General features: G+C 48.0%; 1 protein-coding gene across 3 annotated transcripts in view; it reads right to left on the bottom strand.

Moving 5' to 3' along the window:
* Positions 1-20,346, bottom strand: part of LOC138521307 (sodium channel protein type 4 subunit alpha-like) — a 3,496,387-nt gene that overhangs the window by 335,410 nt on the left and 3,140,631 nt on the right. For all 3 annotated transcript variants that reach the window (XM_069634046.1, XM_069634045.1, XM_069634044.1), the window contains one exon: positions 12,165-12,269. In XM_069634046.1, coding sequence (XP_069490147.1) covers positions 12,165-12,269 — 105 coding nt within the window. The remainder of the gene's footprint in view (positions 1-12,164; positions 12,270-20,346) is intronic.

The raw sequence follows: 20,346 nt of genomic DNA, 5'->3' as shown, positions 1-20,346 counted from the left end.
ATGCAATAGGTGCTGCAGAAAGGCAGTCTTGAATTTTGAGGTCACAAGCAAACATTTGGGAAGAGAGAGAAGACGTTTTATCATTCGTCCCTCTCAGCAGGAATCTTTCAGAAGAGGTTTTCAGTGCCTTGTGGATAGAAAGCATTTGCTGATAGACTAGCCGTCCAAGGCAGTCTAAAAAAAAGTCTTGTGTGGTTAATCGCGTGGCGCAAATGGGGTAACTTGTGAATATCTGATTTGTAGAGGTTCTCAATCACTTTATTCAAATTAAACCACTGTGTGCAAATAGCATCGGTAGCACTGAAAACGAGTGGGCTAACGGAAAGTCCTGTTGAACACATTGAAGATATTTTCATGAAAAGGCCATGAAATGGCCTCATGGATTTTACTTGAAAAACAACCCATAGAGGGGAATAGAGCAATTTACGGTCCAGTTTACAGAAAAAGAACTCTGTTTCTATAGAAAAAAAGTGGAGGGGCTGTCACAGATGGCTCAAAGAACCGCTCAACTCCCACAGAAAATTCAAGGGTTTTTATTGATTTCTTTGTCAGGGCAATAGGGCGATGTCTCATGCTCTTGTCTAAATGCAGCATTTTCCACCCTGGCCCACGTGTGCGGAAAACCCAAGATTTCTTTATATAGATTGTTATCCCCTACTATCTAATTTCTAGAAAGCTAGCACAGGTAACTTAAAGGCATTTACCTTCTCTATTTAAACTCTCTCCAGGACTTTCTAAACTATATCTACAGTATCAATGTTGGGAGTACCTACATCATTTCTAGGTCTGTACCTTTTTAACACATCTCCTTTCTCTCACACCTTAATGTTCCCCACCCGATGTCTGATGGATATTCTCCTCTCGCTATTCTCCTGATCCAACTCCACAAATCTTCTCTCACCCTTTTCCTGACGCCTTCCTCCTCTGTTCCTCTAATGTCTCTCTCTTATTTATTTATTTATTTATTTTAATGTTTATAAAGCGCCACACGCCCATGGACCTCAGAGCACACAACCTCTCCTTCTACTACCTGCCTCTACCCTTCGATGTTGTGACTCCCTACTCCACACTACGACTCCCTCCTCAACACTACTACTACTATCACTCCACACTATGGGCCTCATTACAACCTGGCAGCTTCGGATCTCGGTGATTCCGTGATGGCGGTAATAAAGTTTCTGTGTCCGCAAGGTTGCGGAAAGACCGTCCGATTACGTGTTGTCGGTCGCGCACACCACACGGACGCGGAAACGTTGTTACCGCCGTCACGGAAAAAGCCACGGAAATGGACATAGCGCTGCCACAAGTAGCGCAAAACCCGTGTCCGCCTCCGTCGCCACGGAAACGGAACCGGAAATACCATGATCGCCAAAAACCGGAAACAGAGAGGCGGCCATCATATAAAGCACAATCCATTGCCATCCAGAGTCAGCACAAGCACAATCCATACTGTGAGAATGCAAAAGGGACCACCAGCATGTCTGCCAGGATTCCAGCGCAGAGGCAGCGCACACAGCGCTTCAGTGAGGCGGAGCTAACTGTGCTCGTGGAGCACATAGTAGAGCATGCAGAGATGCTGTTCAGTGCCAATCAACGGCGTGCCACACAGCAGCGGAGGAAGGAAGTGTGGGCAGAAGCAGCACGCAAGTGCACCACTGTGGGCGTGACAGTGAGGAGCGTCAAGGACTGCCACAAGCGGTGGGACGACCTCAGGCTGAGGGTTCGTAACCTCATCTCCACACACCGCCAACGCAGCAGTGGGACAGGTGGAGGACCCCCTTCCCCACTGAGGCTGCAAGCATGGGAGGAGCGTTGCAGCAGTGTCCTCCACCTTGAGGGCATTCATGGGATCGGGGAGGCTGAGGCAGGAGTGAGCCCACCTGCAGATGCTGGTAAGTGGTCAAACATGAATGCCATAAAAGAATATGTTGATGGCATTACAGTGCCAAAGGACCCATTAGTAACCCCCCCCCAGGCAGTGCATGACTGGCCCAAAGGACCCATTAATAACCCCCCCCAGGCAGTGCATGACTTGCCTAAAGGACCCAATAATAACCCCCCCCCCAGGCAGTGCATGACTGGCCCAAAGGACCCATTAATAACCCCCCCACCCCCCAGACAGTGCATGACTTGCCTAAAGGACCCAATAATAACCCCCCCCCCAGGCAGTGCACGACTGGCCCAAAGGACCCATTAATAACCCCCCCCATGCAGTGCATGACTTGCCCAAAGGACCCATTAATAATTCCCCTCCCCCCCAGGCAGTGCATGACTTGCCCAAAGGACCCAATAATAACCCCCTCGCACCCCCAGACAGTGCATGACTGGCCCAAAGGACCCATTAATAACCCCCCCTTCCAGGAAGTGCATGACTTGCCTAAAGGACCCAATAATAACCCCCCCCCAGGCAGTGCATGACTGGCCCCAAGGAACCATTAATAACCCCGCCCCCCCCAGGCAGTGCATGACTGGCCCAAAGGACCCATCAAGATCCGTATGGCACCCAATATCAGAACAATGCATACCCCAAGCAATCAGATGCATGTAACGAACACCATACAATGACCAACCTGTATGATGCATGTGATGCACCCATCAGCCACCACCACAACACTAATTGCATGTCCTCTGTATCCCCCACAGCCGTATCCAGTGACAGTGACACTGCACAACAGGCCAGGCAATCAGCACCGGCAGGTGCCCAAGCCACCGCCCCCACACAAGAGGATGCTGCCAGCAGTTCGGCATCCCAGCCCCCCCTACCAACTGCAACAGATGTGCCGGCCACTACCACCGACATCCCCAACGTCTCCACGCTGCCTGAGGCAAGACAGGAGCCATGGGAACCCACCATGCCCACCCAAACCAACACAGAAGGCAGCTGCACTGCAGAGGAGGCGGTCTGTAGTGACAACAGTGCCCCGGTAGAGCACTCTGATACTGGGCCACAGGGGGTGACGCCCACATTTGATGACCTGGGTTCCTTCCATCAGCTGGAGTTTAGCCCCACTTCACTCAGAAGTCCCATGAGGTCACCCGCTGTCATGATGCCCGCTCCCGGGGAGCCGGTTCAAGCCCGGCGTCCCCGAAAGCAGACATCCAGTCCCCAAGGAAGGACCCAGCAACCCCATATAGGGGCCCTTTGGACAGTGTCCTGGCGCCTATGGCGCAAGGCTCATAAAAGACATCAGTCCTGGCGCCATAGGCGCCAGGCTCATTATGGGAATGCTTGGGTGCACTTACCTGATGCAGACCATGCTGCAGGATCCCAGCCTCCTTGAGGCCTGAAAGGAACTACTTTACCTGTGGGACTAATTTACCATCCGGGAGTGGTCGGGGAAGGATACATACCTGATTGGAGGAAGGATACATACCTGGAACTTCTTCCAAGGCTATTTAAACCCCACCCGAACAGCCACACGTGCTTCGCGTTGTTCTGCATCTAGCAGCTGGACGCTCACCGTGTCTGCTCCTGCATCCTGACTTCTGCCACGCCTGCCAGCATCCTGGATCACCTGCAAAGGAAGAGAAGAAGAGAACAGAAGAAGGAAAAGTCCTTACCTGCTAAATCCGCATCCCAGAGACATCTCGCCGACAATCCTGAAAAGGAAGACTTTAATTTAAAAGCTCATCGCGTCGATCGCTGCAGCGCCGCATTCCACTCACCTTTACAGGGCGCCTCCATGTTCAGCAGCGATCATCCGGATTTGCAGTCACGCCCCAGCGCCTAGGGAGAAAAAGACCAGAACAAAAGGTGAGAGAGAGAAGGGAATAGGGAAAGCTAAATCTCCATGTTAAGACTTACCTGTTGATTCATTCCCTCTTCATTTCGGGTCCGCGCCGCATCCTGGCATTTCCGGACCCCGGCCCCTAAGGGGAAAAAGAGACATCAGCGTTAATGAGCGAATGAAAAGACATTACCAAAAAACGCTCATTAAAGACTTACCTGATTTCTACAAGGATTTCACCTCTCATCTCGGGTCGGTGCCTGTTCCCCGGCATTCCGTACCCCGGCCCCTATGGGGAAAAAGACACTAGCATTCGTACATTAATGCATGGACACAAGGGGATCCTCTTATCAAAAAACTTACCTGGAAGCCAAGCAAGTTTGGTTCTCACCAATCCGAAAATCCAGTGAAGTAACTGGATACCAACGCACCCCTGCATCAGAAGCAGGATGGAGAGCTCGTCCTTCCAGACCCTAAGGTGAGACGCTACGAGAAATCACAAAAGGGTTTCAAGGAGGGTGGGAGGCCGATTGCATTACCCCGCAGACAGTTAATTCCCTATTTTCGCCTACAGAAGGATACTTCTGCGAGCCAGACAAGCCAGATTTGGGGGCCCGGTCCAGTCCGTCTTCCGAACCCTGTGCATCACCTTAGAAGAGGTCACAGCAGCGCGAACCAAGCCAGCGCCTCCGTGGGAGTCAGGTGAGCGTAACACCCTCCCCATCCATGGCAGAGCTGAATTCCCGCATGCAGCGGATGGAGGAGCAGCAGGCAACCCTCACAAAGCTGCTGGAGAGGCAGCTTGAAGAATCTAGGCTGCAGAGGGAGTGCTATAGCACGTCAGTGCGTCGCCTCTCAAGGTCTATTGGATGCTTTGCAAGCACAATAGTCACCCTGGCAAGCCATGTGCGTGAGGGTAACGACAACACCTCCAGGCTCATTGAGGCCATGTTGATTGGGCAACAGGCAAATCTTGCACGGATGCCATCCATACCGGATTCTGTGCCATCAAATACCACCACCCCATCAAGCTCCACTACTGCCAGTCCAAGGAGGCGCTCAAGTCGGCTAACGGGGCTCTCGGGCAAGGATGCACAGGCACAGAAGCGCACACGGAAGTGATGATATGTGTGTGGGGCACTGCAGGACACACGTGGACTTGAAGGGTGTGAGGGGTGGGTACGTTTGGGTGGTGGGGGAGGTTGTTTTGGGTGTTTGAACATTGGGGCCTGGGTGGGGGTGGGTACGTTTGGGTGGTGGGGGAGGTTGTTTTGGGTGTTTGAACATTGGGGCCTGGGTGGGGGTGGGTACGTTTGGGTGGTGGGTGGGCTCGGGTGTACAGCTTCCCTAACCATTTCACCTCCTTCCCTGTTGTGAATTCATCAATATATCATCATTTGAAAGCAAAACATACATGTGTGGACATCTATCATTTCATGTGCAGTACAACTAATCATTTATTGTCATCACTCTATGCATTGCTGTGAATGTGCTGTGTCTCAAAAGTAAATGCGAATCAGCTCATCCCGTGCTCTTTGGCCATCAAGGGCACCCCCAGGGGGAGGTGGTGCCATCCCATCCCTATCTTCTTCATCTGCGTCTGGGGGCATTGGGATGTTACTGCGCAGGCACAGATTGTGCAGCATGGCACATACGAGCGTGATTTTACCCGTCTTCACTGGGCTATACAGCAGTGATCCCCCAGATCTGCTCAGACAGCCGAAACGGGCCTTCAGTAGTCTGAATGTCCTCTCAATCATTCCACGTGTGCGGACATGTGCCCTATTGTATGCCTCTTCATGCCTGTTCCTTGGTCTCCGTACAGGTGTCATCAGCCATGGCGTGAGTGCATATCCAGCATCACCTACATGGGATGAAGATGGGGGGACATGTCAGTGTTTGTGGTATCATGTCTTAATCTGATGCTGTGTTATCTTGTATCATTGTTCATTCATGCATGTGTGCCATGCAGTGGTTTGAAGTGTTCATTGGGCATCACAGTGGATGTCCCCAACTGGATATTGGCCTACACATTTATGTGCATGTGTACTGTGCCCTGCGGGTGACATTGGATTGTGAGTATGTCATAGTGCAGTGATGTACACACATGGCAGAGTGACTCCCCTGTACTGAAGTAGTCAATGCACGACGTCTCATTTACAGGCATCTCGTGCATTGGGAGGGCAGTGTTCCATTTGTGGGTTGGTGTCTGCAGTGGCACAAGGTGTATGGGACAGTGACAGGATGGGCTGTAGCAGGGTGTGTACAGGCACACTGTGGTGACCTGTCATGTCTTCCTTTGTGATGTTTGGTATCCGCTGTCTATTTGGTAGATGGGAGGCGGGGGTGATGCATGTGCGGTCCAGCGGCACACGCACATTGCTCATTGGCCTGGACACATACATAACGCTTCAACAGGGTCAGAGCATTGTCAGCTAAACTCACCCAATAGCCATGTGCTTTGTCCGGCATAGCGTTCCATGTACCGTGGCAACGTGGAATTCCGCAGTACCATTGAGTCATGGGTTGAGCCTGGGAAACGTGCGCAGCAGTGTGTAATCAGTAGCGTGGCCTCACATACCATCTGTACATTCAGTGAGTGATACTGTTTCCTATTGCGGAACACCATCTCAATTGCACGTGGTACTGTCAGCTCAATGTGGGTGCAGTCAAGTGCACCTATGCAATTTGGCATGCCTGCTATGGCATGGAAGGCCAACTTTGTGGCAATGACCTTGGGGAGGGTACGGGGTAGGGCTATGTGTTCCGACACATGGCGCAAAAGGGCATCCAGTACCTGTACCACGATTTTTGAAAAACAGGGTTGTGATATGCCGTGCAGCTCACCGACCATGTGTTGATAGGTGCCAGTGCCAAGGAAATGCAGCACAGACACAACCTTCAGGAGGGGGGGGGTGGCAGTGGGGGTGTCTATGTGGCTGCTGATGTCGTCCTCAATCATGGCAGTGATGTACAGGATTGTTGGGCGGTCCAGCCGGTATAGTGTATGGATCTGTCTTGGGGTAAGGTTCCAGGGTGAGGCCCTGATGCGTGGTATTGCAGGCTGCCTGTGGGGTAGTGGTGGCTGCACAATGGGGTTTGCCATAGGTGCAGGGTTGGCTGGATGGCGCCTGCGCCTCCTCCGCCTCCTCCTCTGCACCATTACTGCCATCATGTGCAGTTCTGCCTGTTGGTTGAGTAGGCCCAGTCCAAGTGCTACTAGAGCTGCTGCCTGCATCGTTCTGTGTTGTGTTGGGCTGGGTGTGGCCCTTTTGTGGGCTCCCAGTGTGCTGCTGGGTCCAGCTGGGCTGATTTGGTGCACCTGTGCCCTGATTCTGTTCAGCAGGCACTGTTTAATGTCATGTTCGCGGTGGTGGCGGTACCGCCACCGTGATCACGGTTTTAACGCCATTTTTCTGGCGGTGTTTCCATGTCCGTGCTAGTTGTGATGCTCGCGCTGTTTCGTGTTGCCGGTAACGGAGGGGTTTCCGTGCAGGTGGACTTTACGGGACCCTTAACTCCGTGGTGGCAGTTTGAGAAGGTGCTATTTCCGGGGCCGCGGGTCATGATTGGGCGGACGTGGAAACGGTGCTGGTATGGTTTTACCGCCAGCGTTAACTCCGGACCGGTGTACTTGTAATGAGGCCCTATGACTCCTTCCTCCATACTATTACTACCACCACAACCCACCTTTCCCAGTCACCCTCCTTTCTAACACTCACTTTTCACTTACTCTCTACACTACCTCTAACACATTCTCTACCTCACCTTGCACGCAGACTCACCACACAGTACTACATCTCTTCTCCAATTAAACTCCAAACTCCACGTCACTGTATTTCCTCCGGCTGGTCTCTTGGTCTGCCATCACCTCCTCTTCCTCCTCTAACCTCACCCGAACAACCTAAAACCTCTTTTTTCCACTCGCCCCTCTTATGCTCAACCTCCTTCTCCCATTTGATTAGTGGGCCTGACCAATCTGGCTGTCTCTTCCCTGCAGGAAGATGTTACAATCATTAAAGTTACAAATAGCAAGTTAAGCCCCACCCTGTTTCCCTGTGTGGGGCCAACATGCAGCAACAATGGCAGCCCAGGTTACAAAGTGTCCCACCGCTTTGTGGCACATCCTTGATGTAAAATATCTGGTACAGAGGTTCGGCTACTGCATGTGCTGGTGAGCGGTGCACGGCATGTATCGCAGCCACATAAACTCTTAGCCTCTTTCTTCCCTGGCTCTCCCTCCCTGATGGTTCTGCAGCTCAAGCGACTGTAGACAAATAGCGTGAAGCGCTGATGGTTTGCAGTCCTGTGGGTGGCCTCTCCATGTTGCTGCTGCCTCACTAAAGGTTCTAGAAAAGAAATAGAAAACTTGACCAGCATTTCTATCAAGATGTATGGGTGAGGCAAGATGGTACTGCAAATGTATAAGCAGGAAGTTGGGGGAGCAGGAATTGGGGCCCCTCTCAACTGCCAGTGTCGTCCTCTGGGGTAAGACTGGCTCTGTCAGCCTCCCTGGTAGGTCGATCACCCCAGGCTTAGAGGGGTTTGTGAGAAACCGGGAATGAGACACAGACACAGAGGACTCATAGTAGTTGCTATAAACCTTTATTTAATTAATAAAAGGGTTGGGACAAGCTTCTTGTCCCTACTCTAGGAAGTATTTCCCTACCTCAACCAAAACTAAGGGTCTGTCCTGTGTCAAGATGTCCAAAGCATAAATGGCCTGTGTCTGAAATCTTATCCCGGCCCTCGCCTTCTAGAAACTAATTCTAAGGGGTGAAGGACATGTTGTTGATCTTGAAGGTGCACAAAATGTTCAAGTTCAACAAAAAGGTATAACGCCAACCAAAGTAGATAATGTTCACAGTTCCAGGGAATGACTCCCTTCCCCAGGTTTCTTCACAGCAAAACAAAAGTTCAAAGAAACCAATTCAATCCAAGAGAAACTACTTTGTTCCCCAGACTTTTTATGGCATTCAGAATTACTCAAATCCTTAAGGCATGGATCTTCCTTGGGATTCTCCTGTCAAAAACAACACAACTTGAACGCAGGTCCCAGGCTTGCAAGACACATGGTATACTCTCCTGCCAGGTTCTTTTCCACATTTAATGCCGTTAAAAAATATGAAGGCCTTGGGATATTTCCATTACTCAAATCCAAAGGCAATGAATCTTCTGTGGGATTCTTCTTTCAAAACAACACAACTTGAGTGTGGGTACCAGACTCGTAAACACACATGTATACTCTTCTGTCAGGTTTCTGTCATGATCTCTGCTTCCAAAAGATCAGGACTTGCCCGACTCCCTTGGAAGCAGACCCATAACCCCGGTTCCGAGTGCCAGCCAGTCCCAATTGGGACCTTTTGGACCCTGTCCTGGCGCCAGTGGCACCAGGCTCATAAAGATGCCCAGTCCCAGCGCTGGAAGCGCCGGGCTCATAATGCTTGGGTGGACTTACCTGCAGCAGACCATGCTGCTTACTTACCTGCCAGTTGAACCCCTGATCCTCTTCTGTTTGGGACTACTTTTCCTGTTGGGTGGGGCAGGAGCCACTCCCTAGGTTCAGAATACTGGAACTCTTCTGGAAAGCATGAACTCTTTTCTTACCTAGGCGTGGCTGTGGAAGGAGGCACCTAAGCACTACAGGAGGCTATTTAAACCACACCCGATGGATGAATCTTGCTTTGTGTTATTCTGCATTCTCTGCAGCAGAACGCTCATCGTGTCTTCTGCTTCTGATCCTGGGCCTAAGGAAACAAAGGCTTACCATCCTGGAATCCAGTCTTCAGCAGCACCTGTAAAGACAAAGAAAGAACAGGTTAGCACTACGGTCTTCAGTGGCAGCGCATCTCTTACCTGGTCCATCGGCTGTCACCAACGCCTCGCGCTGCATTCCGGCATCTGAAAGACAAAGGCTTACCTACTCTTCGCATGCTCCGGAGGTCTTCGCACTGCATTCCGGCATCTGAAAGACAAAAGCTTACCAGCTCTTCGCACGCTCCGGAGGCCTTCGGCGCTGCATCCCGCATCTGAAAGACAAAAGAAGGTGCGTTTAAAGACATTGGGCAACTTTATTACTCACGTGCCATTACTCCTTCCCACGCCGAATCCAGTGGGTATTCCAGCACCCTTCAGCTTCTCTAAAGCTCCTAACTTGTACCTGCAAGATAAAAGGGACAGTTAGTGCGCATCGTGAAGCAGGCTACAAGCGCTTACTTACGTGCTTCCAGGCGCTTCTATTCCTCACGCGGGTTCGATCCTCAACTCTCATCAGCCCGCCATCCGCCATCGCCGGAACCCTGCAAAACAAGAGATATCATTACAAAAGACTTTTAAGACATTTGAAGTGCCCAGAACTTACCGTTCGTGCAGTTAACGACGGACAGCAGTCCTCTGAGGTCAAGAGGCCTGCACCCTTATCCAGTGAAGAAACTGGTTACGGCACCCTGCCCCGAGGCAGATGGAGAGCTCGGCGTTCACTTACCTAAGGTGAGGGCGTTAACCTTTGGGGTTCTACAGGAGAAGAGAAAGGGAAGAGGAGAGAGGCACCCAATAACCCCAGTTCATTAATCCATATTTTCTATCTGCAGACATCTTACTCTTCGAGTCAGACATACAGTGCACAGAGGTCCAGCCCAAAGAGCCAACCGTGTGTTACACATCACCTTTGAAGATACAGCATTAACCCAGTCAAGACCGGCGCCTCTGCGGGAATCAGGTGAGTGTTACAGTTTCTTTCTACATTCAATATAATTAAAAAATTCTAAGGGCCCTTGGCTTGGCCTGGTATACTCCTCTGCCATGACTTTCTTATGTAGTTCACTCTATAATAATGCAGTACACTTTACACACTTGACTTTGCCTGGTATACTCTCCTGCCAGGACATTCTTATGCGGTAGACTTTATAATGCAGTTCACATTACACACTTGACTTGCCTGGTATACTTTCCTGGCAGGACTGTCTTATGCAGTTCACTTTAGGTGCGGGTGTCAGATGGGTGACAGACTCACACAACCCACGGGTTGGGACCACAAACCTCTGTTTGTTAGTTTGTGGTTTACTTTCCACTTGTGAAAGGTTTCCCACTCTCCCATTCAACTCCTTTAGGGCTTCTCAGGCTGTGCGGTATTCGCCGTTATGCGCCCTGGTGTCTTACCTCCCCCCTTTGGTCTCACCTGTTAACTGGGATCGTTTTGGTGGCTTTCACGCTGCTTGGCTACTGTTGCTGCTAGCCGATGGACTGGAGGAGTGCCTCGCTCCTGCTTTGCCGATTGTCAGGTTAGTGTCCTCTAACAGACTTGCGCTGTCACCGGCCTCACATTGCCTGACCTCCAGTTCTCTGGCATGCAGGAACAATGGTTCCTGCAGTCCTCTTGGTTCGGGCAGCTCTGCCCAGGCCTTCTCTCCACCTGATGGGAGCCACCTGCTCATATTGGCTTCCTTCTCCGTTCCTTCAGTTTCATGGTTTTAAATGTCCCAGAAATGCGTTCTTCTATCCAATCACTACAGTGCAGTGCTGGCTTCCGTGCTCTAGTGATCCTTACTACTCCATTCCTCTTCTTCATCCCAGTATTTTCAAAGGCTTTATATACATGGGCTTGAAAATCAGTTCTTGTCATTTTATTGATGTTGAAGTATCCACTTTCTCATCTAAGTCTTTGTGATTCTTTTGATTGCAGGATTTTGAAAGATGGCATCAGCATGTCTTGCAGGTTGTTGAAGGGCGTAATCACAATAGGCCATCAAGGCATGTAAAATGGAGGGCACATCCCTAAATGGGAAAGGGGGATACCATGTCTCATCTGATATCTCTTCTCCTCCCTGAGGTTTAACTTCCCTCATGTTATCCTTCCTCGTATAGCCACTCCTAGGGTCAGGATCTGCTAGTGGCTGCTGTCCCCTTGCCACATGAGGAGAGGCCAACCCCGGGAAAGTAGTGATGACATCATCAGATTCATCACAGCTTCCTGCCCCCTCATAGCATAGTCAGATTACTGTCCTTGTCACACAGTCAAAGCCTCTAGTTACGAAAAGTTTATGAAACACCATAGGTTTACTATGGGTATGTGCATCGGTAATCTACCAAAATAGCCTCAATACCTCTCATCTACTTAAGGCACTTGCTCTCAAAATTAAAATAATATGGACCCCGAACCCAAAAAGAAGGTGATACTAGCAATCTCACTAAAATGCAAAATTAGTGCCCTACTATGCATTACCAGAAAAAGATGTGCTCTGACTGAAGTCTACAGAGACGTCTGTACACAAATAATGCAACTGTGATTGTGGTTGTGAGGTCAGAAGATTGCTTATTCCTTTTCTGGATAGAGAAAAGCATTGCTGTGTTAGTTTACAGTGCACACACCTGCTTAGTAGAACATGTGCCAATTAGAGACACTGCAAGCCAAGATTAATATTTCTTCCACTCATGTACCTGTGGCCTTGGTATAGGCTTTTGTGGCTTCTTGGATCCAAGCTTTTTCATAGCGTTGTAATATTTCTTTTGCTCCTCTGTCATAAAGATGTCCTTCCCTCCAAAGTATAAAAAGAGACAACATTATTATACGTGGTCACCTTACTACTGGATGTCTGTATTCTGTACAGTTTAAATAACAAGGCACGTACCAGGACCGGGTCTAGATTCCAGGAATATGGGGAACATTTTTTGAATGTATGTGTACTTAATTTATTTTTTATTTACTTTGGAAGCACATCTTAAATATCAAGCTTCCTGTGAGGGAATGTAGAGTTCTCACTTTGAGAGCAACCTTTCTCACTGCACTGGTAATGGCCCAAAGTTTCACAGTAAAGGTGTGCTAAAAATGGACAAGGCAACCATTAAGAGTATTTGACAGCTCAGCTTAAGGCTTGCTGTGAGTGTTTAACTCAATATGGATTCAAGGATATCTGGTTCACCCCAACAAACAGAAAATTGAGCAGTGCACAAATAACCCAACACTCAGATAACATATCAAAGAAACAGACCATGTTTTAAAATGTTTTGGTACCCCTTTGTCTTGTTTTAAGCCGACGCAGATGCGTTCCAAAATGTTCACTAAGGGGCACTACTGGGACTATAGCATCACTTTATTCAGCTACAGTGATACCATTTGGATTTACGTGCTAATTTTCTGTAATTATATTAATTTTGTTTTGTGTATGTGAACTATAGACCTTTGTGTTTGAATGACTCTAACCCAGAGAGCCTGCAGCCATTTGCAGCTTAATAGCAAACACCATTCAATTAGATTGTGCTGAAAACAGTCACCAAAGAGAATTAAATGTTGAAAAAACCGACTGCATTTGTTCACACTCAGCGCCACTGTTGCTCACCCATGGGTCATAGCATGATCATAACATTGTTCGATAAGTATGATTAATCTTTCCATGTCCTAGATACCAATTGATGTTTTACTATATCTTCTGTACAAACGCTGTGTTACCCAAGGGTTTGACCGTTACATAAATACATAAATAGATATAGTGTAAATACTTTTATCAACCTTCATGCGATTGAGGTAAGTATGTGCACTATGCCAATTACGAGTGGTGAAGGTATGTGAAGTAGCAGGGCACTCATGGGGGATACTCTCCAAGGAAGAGTTTAAATGAGAACACCTGAGGGAGAAAAGAAACCAAGGAAAAGGTTGCATCACAGGGTATGTGGCCTACCATTGTTACAGGCATTGCTACTACGCATGTGGTACCCCTGCCCCCATGCACAGTGCACTCTCCAGCCCCCTTTCTAAGCTGCGCACTGGACCTCTGAAAATGAGTGAAGCTTTCCGGCCATACCAAGCACAAGTACAAACAACTCTGAGGAGCATCCGGGGGCCCAGCTTTTCGAATGACAGACTCTGGTAATTTGCACCATATGCTATTATTCCTTTAACAGTATCTGTGCAGCACAGATTATGTACAATACAGGTGACTGTCAGGTAGAATCCCTGCTTAAGGTTCCTTGTAATGAGTTTAGAGGATAACTCAGTAGCATTTTCTTTTGTGAGCTAATAGTGTGTAAGGGTATATTTTTTAGTGCCTTACAGTTTCCGTGATTCACATTCAAGAATTCCTAATGTGATGTGTGGGGGGGAGAGCAATATTAACCCTAAGTGCCTACACCCAAACCTATCGCTCCAGAGTCATGCATTTCCACCTGACAGAGGCTGTTTTTCTTCTCCTGTGCATGGCAGGCTATTCACCTCCCTTCCCTGCTCTTTGCCATACCCATTTTCTTAGATTACAAATCAGGACCTCAGTTTGGGTGACTTTCTGCTTATGACCACAGTGCTGAACTTTGACCAGTCATGCCTCAGTTTGCACAATCAACCTATCCCTGGTCCTCACTTCTAGCAGGAGTTGGTGAGTACGTCTTATGGGGTCATATTCTTTAAGATGAGAATATTTCCTTTTCATTAGCCTTCCCTTTACATATCATTAAACTGTGGCCATGACTGTCGTAAATGGGTACTGTAATCTAAGATTGTGTGCAACCAAGCATTTATTTGAATTTAGTCTCGGATGGGCTTACTAAAAGGCCTAGGGGAAATCACTAAAAACACAAAAGTCTATTGAAAATGTGCCAGGGCTGGGCCAATACAATGTGGGGGGGGGGGGCAAAGTGTTCCAACCTTGAACCTGGTGTTCAACTCAAAAGAATCCAAACCTGCTCCTGCTTACTTCTCGTCCCTCCAGAAACACCCAATAAGCAATCCAAAACAAACATTTCAATGCAATAGCCAACCAGAATGTTCCAAAATCTGATCTTAACAGTCCTGTTAGGCCCTACACTAACCTTAGGTTTCTTCTGGCACCATCTATACAGGTCTCTCTATCACAGGCCATAGATCTCGCCTGGTGTCCTCTCTGCCTGGCCTTCTTGTCAAAAGTTGCAGATTCTTCCTTCAGACTTTTCCCCGAATTCATCTCTGCATGCCATTGTTGTTCAGTTCACTTCAATTGAACTCAAAATCTCCCACAATAAATCTATCTTTTCACAGGTGAAGTCCTTCCTCCTCTCTCGGGGTTGTTGTACCAGGATTTTGCAGCTCTCCCTGGCTTCCTGTAGTCAGGCAGGCCTTTAGCTTCCAGGAAGGGAGCAGTGGTAGGTAAGCCTTACTCCTCCAGGCCCACGAAACCAAATGGGTGCCTTCACCCTCATTTACACTCATGAGGCTGTGGGTTCTCTTGTGAACTGACTGCTGATTGTCACTTTCCTCATCTTCCTAAATTTCTTATTTATGATCTGTCTTGTAGTTCTGGGTTTTCAATGGTATCTCTTATTGGATAATTATTTATTTTCCAGCAACGGACCATTTCATAAGGGCCACTTAGCCTGTGTAAGTGTTACCTTATTATCTCTGGGTGAGGCTTTAAAAAGGCTTGTGTACTCAGGCGGTTTATTGTTTTTCTTTAGACGCTGTTAAGGAGCTGGGTGCTCAAGTAAAGTGCATACATGAATGGACTCGGCTTTCGTCACCATTCGCAAGGAGCAGGCCGCTGGCACTTGTCTGCTTGATCCGGACCTCTCATGTTTAAATGCTGACTAGGTCGAGCAGCGCTAGCTCCTGTGACAAAACTAAGGTATTTATCCCTTCTCCCCATGGGGGAGACAACCCCTTTGAGGCTAGAGAGGTGAGCCCGCTCTGCAAGACCCTCCCTCGGGGTCTAGGCAAGCGGGCCCTCACTGGAAATTACTCCCCCTTAGGAAACAAGGACTCTCATTTGCACGAAGAAACACTCTAGACCACACCGTGTATGCATATATGGGACTGCCGTCCATAAAGAATATCCATTTAAGAAGAGATCTGTATATAATTGAGACAAGTGGATCACAAGGGGAGAGAGACTCCAGTTCTCAGGGGAGGTCCCCCTGACGTAATCACGCCTTGGAGAGGCAGATTAGGATGAAGCTGCAGAACCTTTGAAAAGCGAAGAACGCCAGCTGAAAACATTAGAGGCCCAGTGAAGCAGACAACGGGGAAAGCCGTTATGAGGATGGGGAGAAAAGACCTGTCTGACATGGTGGCATGACCACGACCATCTCGTGGTGGGACAAACGCCTGTCTAATCAATGCCAAAACCACTGGAGCAGGGAGCGCTGACAGCTCCCACCCTCCAGCGTCCCTCGACCACAGCCTCCCGACAGAGGCATGAGGAATGGAACGTCGGAGAAACCTTAGACCAAGAAATGAGAACGTTAATCAAATTACCTGAGTGAGTGCTGAGTCATGTGACGTCACTCTGGACAATCAAAGGTACGGGGTCGTGAACGGGAGAGGCGGGAGGCCGCCAGGACAATTTATTGTAAAGAGAAGAACGTGTGAAAGGCCTGGGGGAAGACAGTCGAATAGTAAACACGAATAAGTCGATAAGTGAGGAACAAATAAAGCGCTTGACAAACAAGGCTGAGTGGGAAACAGATGAAAGGTGGAAATGAATACCCTGAGAAGAGGGGGAATAACCAAAGGAATTCAGTGTTGAAGAGTGGGGAAGACACTCCATATCCAAGTGTAATAAAAAGTATGATTTGAAACTGCCAAGTGAATTAAATAACAATTGAAAGAAACCAGTAGAGTAAACCCAGGAGAGGGGGATTCCTAACACAGATAAAATCTTACAAATCCTAAGAAAGGTTGCATCTCAAGAACGTTAGAAGCCTGAAAGCAAAGTAAAGACTGTGAGAGTGTCTTCAGGAGAATTGTTACAAGCATACCAATAACAAGAGTAAAAGACAGATGAACAGTTGGGATGAGAAACAAGAGCTCATGAAGGAAACTCCAAGAGAGTGTCAGAGAAGATCAGCATAAGCAACATATTTCTAAAACAGAGACATTTAGTTTACTGACAATATGAGGAGTCAAGATAAAAGCCCTGTGAGAGCCGCAGCCAAGAATGCGCAAAGGTAAATGACCACGAGTTGAGAGACAGTCTTTAGGTCAACTAGTTGTTTGTATTTGTGGCAGGGTCAGGTAGAGTTAGGTTTAGGACTGAGGACATTTACTTTGGACCTCCTGACGACAGACAAGCACCTTTAGTCACTTTAGTAAGGCAGGGAAACCCCTTTAGAAATAGGCAGAGCCTTTTCTTTATAATTTCATTAAAAGAAAGTGTTCAGGTGCTTTCCTCTAGCTGTAGGACGAGGTGCTGCTGGAGGATTCACTGGACCTTCTGTGCTTCATGCTGTCCTTCGGTGCCTTCGAGCCCCGCTGAGTCCTGTTGAACCGTGACTGGGACCAGGATAGGCGAACCCCCTCCCAATGGGCGGCACACAGTAAGCAGATATTCTACAATCCTCAGTGCGACCGTATCTCAGAGCCCTGCTGAGGCACTTAACCATCAGGGCGGCTATACTCTAATCCCATCGGCAACTAGTCTCTGCCACACCTCTTTATCCCCACACCCACCCTTCTGGCACTTGCGGTCCTGACGCAGTGAGTGCAGGCTGCACCTGCTAGAGGCACAGTGACAGTGGCAGAAACAGTAAGGGGTAGAGGGTGGGTAAAACATCAGTAGCAGAGTGGAGTGTCAAGTGGCTTCACAGTGTTCTGAAGTGGTGCTTCAAACAAGTTAATCACCTTTTTGGCTCTCAGGTCCAGCACTGTACATCTTGATCCCTCGGATTGCATACTCTGCACTTTTGGCTTTTCTGCGATAACCATGCCGAAGCATGGCGCATTAACTGCTCATAAGACACGCGCAGCCAAACGCAAGGCTGGGGAACCAGCAGCCCTCACTACGCCTGAACCAACCCCCTCCCCACCTCCCAGTGGTCCTGTGCGTGTGAGTAGTTTCACCTCAGCATCACGGCTGGCTAAATCACTAATAATAAGGGATGAAACTATCAAGGTGGAGGGGGCTGAGGTGATTAAAGTCCTTCCACATCCCTCGTTTTTCGAAAGCATTACCTCAGCGCATTGTGGCTTTGAAAAATCCAACAAACAATAAGTGCAAAGCCAAAGCTAATCTTAAGACTAAATGTGTTGCTAAAATGACTGACTTCTTCCCCCGGCTGAATCCGGACAACAGGGTCAGGGACAACTGGGTCAAGTCACTCCCCTGGACTGGGGTCATAGCATGAATGACCAACCAGGGGGCGGGGATCGGATCTGAACTGCTAAATGAGATGCTAATAGCTCTGCCATGTTTGGGTACAAAAACAATTGAACATGTGGATAAGGCATTAATCACTCCTGGCTGGGGTAAGTCGTGGCCTCAGGTTTCATTCTGTGGAGATTCAAAGGCAGCCTATTAGTCATTAACTCTGCTCATTTAACTAAATGAGCAGGTTCTGTAGCAGCCGCTTACCTCAATGACTTCTCACGCACTGACATGGACGAGCTGCTTTTGTTCTATTATTTTTTGTTTTACCTCATCTTTGGACTACAACCACTCTTGGGTATGTGTTATGACATTTTCAATTCTGATTGTAATTTACCTAAGATTGACAGGATAATTGGGACATTACTTGATTGGGTACAACTTTGTAATGATGTGGAATTATGAAATCAGTGGCGAAAGATAATTAATAGTGCCTAAAGCCCTGACGATGGACGGAAGTCCGAAATGCATTGGCAAAAGATAATTGGGCACTGATGAGTCAGGCAGAAAAACAAATAACACCTGATATTTGAGAAACTATACAACAACTTCCTGTTCTTTAGTTTGTTATTGAACGTTAATGACATTAAAGCAAAGCAATGCATGAACATTTAATTTAAGTATAACTCCGGAAGTAGAATCTAGAGTGAGCACACTCAGGAACAGAAGCAGTCCGGTCCTATTTTCTCAGATATTGCTAAAATCTTGTGCCAAGGCTACAGGGTGTGCTCCCAGCAAATATATTTTTTGAGAAGAATCGAACATATTACAATTTTTGAATATATTTGGAAAATATACGAATAACAGCGGTGCCCATCCTACCTCCCCCCACACCCCCGTTTGATGACATTATTCATCCAAAACTGCCCGTACAAGAAAATAAACAGTGAAAAACAACATTGGAACTGGGACGGTGGAAAAACGTGCATGTTTATCAAATTGAGCAACTGTTCCACACATGCAAATGGAGCAATTGCTGTAGAGTGATATGGGAGGAAAGAACAACTAGCCTGAAAATGTCGGCACCACCTCTAGTCAAAGCCAAGCTGGAACTTGTAAGGGCCCATCTAACATTAAGCAATACGATGGTTTAAAACGCACCAAGAAGGCCAGGGCTCGAAATAACAAAGACAAAGGAATAACAACCTTTAATTTGCAAGTTCATGTGCCTCAAATAGAGGGTGGCGGGTCAGTGGCTGCAGTGTCTAACGCTGCTGTACAAACCGACCAGGGCAGCTTATCTCTGAAAAAAAAGGTGTGAGCCTGGCCCCTGCAGTGCCTGATTCGCAAGCTAAATCTAAAATAGTGGCACTACAAATCCAGAGTATATTTGGCCAGGACAAGTGTGCCTATGTGAATCTATGCCGGGTTTTAGAACTAGTTCATTCTGTGATAGCCCTTTGATTCATACACACAAATGACATGTGCATTGTCGATACATGTGACCTTGCAGGCAGAGGTGAAACTGCAACTTCCAATTACTTCTTTCATATTAAGGGAACACTGTCATAGGTCTTGGAACATCGTCAAGCATTGCTCAAACTGGGTTATGACTGTATGGCTCTTGAGGTCTTTGCCCACACATTTTTAGACATTCCTGGTAATCATGAGACAACTAACAATCATCCTACCAGAAGATGGGGCAGAAAGTCTGCAATTGATGATATTGTTTCAAGCAGCAACAGACAAGCCGGAAATCGGAGTGATGAGGGGCACTGGGCCTGTCTTGCCAATTTGGTGGACCAACACGGCAGGCCTAGCTCCTAACCCCAAAATGCTGTGTTCCTCCTATATGCTCAGTTGGAACACCCGGTGCAATTCCCATTTACACGAACATTGAGGGCTATTGACTCACGTTCCTAGAGAAGATGCTTTGGCAGTGGGGGAGGGAACTAACGCTGAAGGCAAGGTCGATAGACAAGATATACTTTGCTTCAAACTCCTCTAAAAAGCATGCAGTGGCAATTATAGTGGCTAGTAGACAGAAGTTTGTGTTTAGCGCTGAGATGACAGATCCTCAGGGACGGTTTGCGATGGTAATGGGGACGTTCAAAGGTAATTTGATAACTCTGGTGTCGTAGTACTGCCCCAATGAGATTCAAGAACAATTTTTGGATGCAGTGAAGACTACGATTCAAACATTTGTGGAAGGTGCTTTGATTATAGGGGGGGGCTTTAATACGGTCTTAAACCCGGACCTGGACAGGAAAAGAGGGAACCCACATAAGGTGTCCCATGGGGAATACAGGAGGGCTCTCCAATTTCAGCAAATCAACACGGAATTGGGTGTGGTGTACTCCTTCACTAGGGTTCATGGCCATGATCCCTCGTTCACCTATTACTCAAGAGTTAACAACGCTTTCTCTAGAATAGACTACCTCTTTATTGAGAGCCCTTTAAAAAAACAAAGTGTTGGGATCAACCACGGAAGCCGAACTATGGTCTGACCATGACCTGGTGCTAGATACCTTAGTAGATTGTTTTACGGAAAAACATAATGGTAGATGGTCCTGTAA

Source organism: Ambystoma mexicanum, chromosome 13 (genome assembly GCF_040938575.1).
Source record: "Ambystoma mexicanum isolate Mex_15411 chromosome 13, UKY_AmexF1_1, whole genome shotgun sequence".
In the NCBI taxonomy this organism is placed as follows: Eukaryota; Metazoa; Chordata; class Amphibia; order Caudata; family Ambystomatidae; genus Ambystoma; species Ambystoma mexicanum.
The sequence above is the reverse complement of the archived record's forward strand: the minus strand, read 5'-3'. Positions and strand labels throughout refer to the sequence as shown.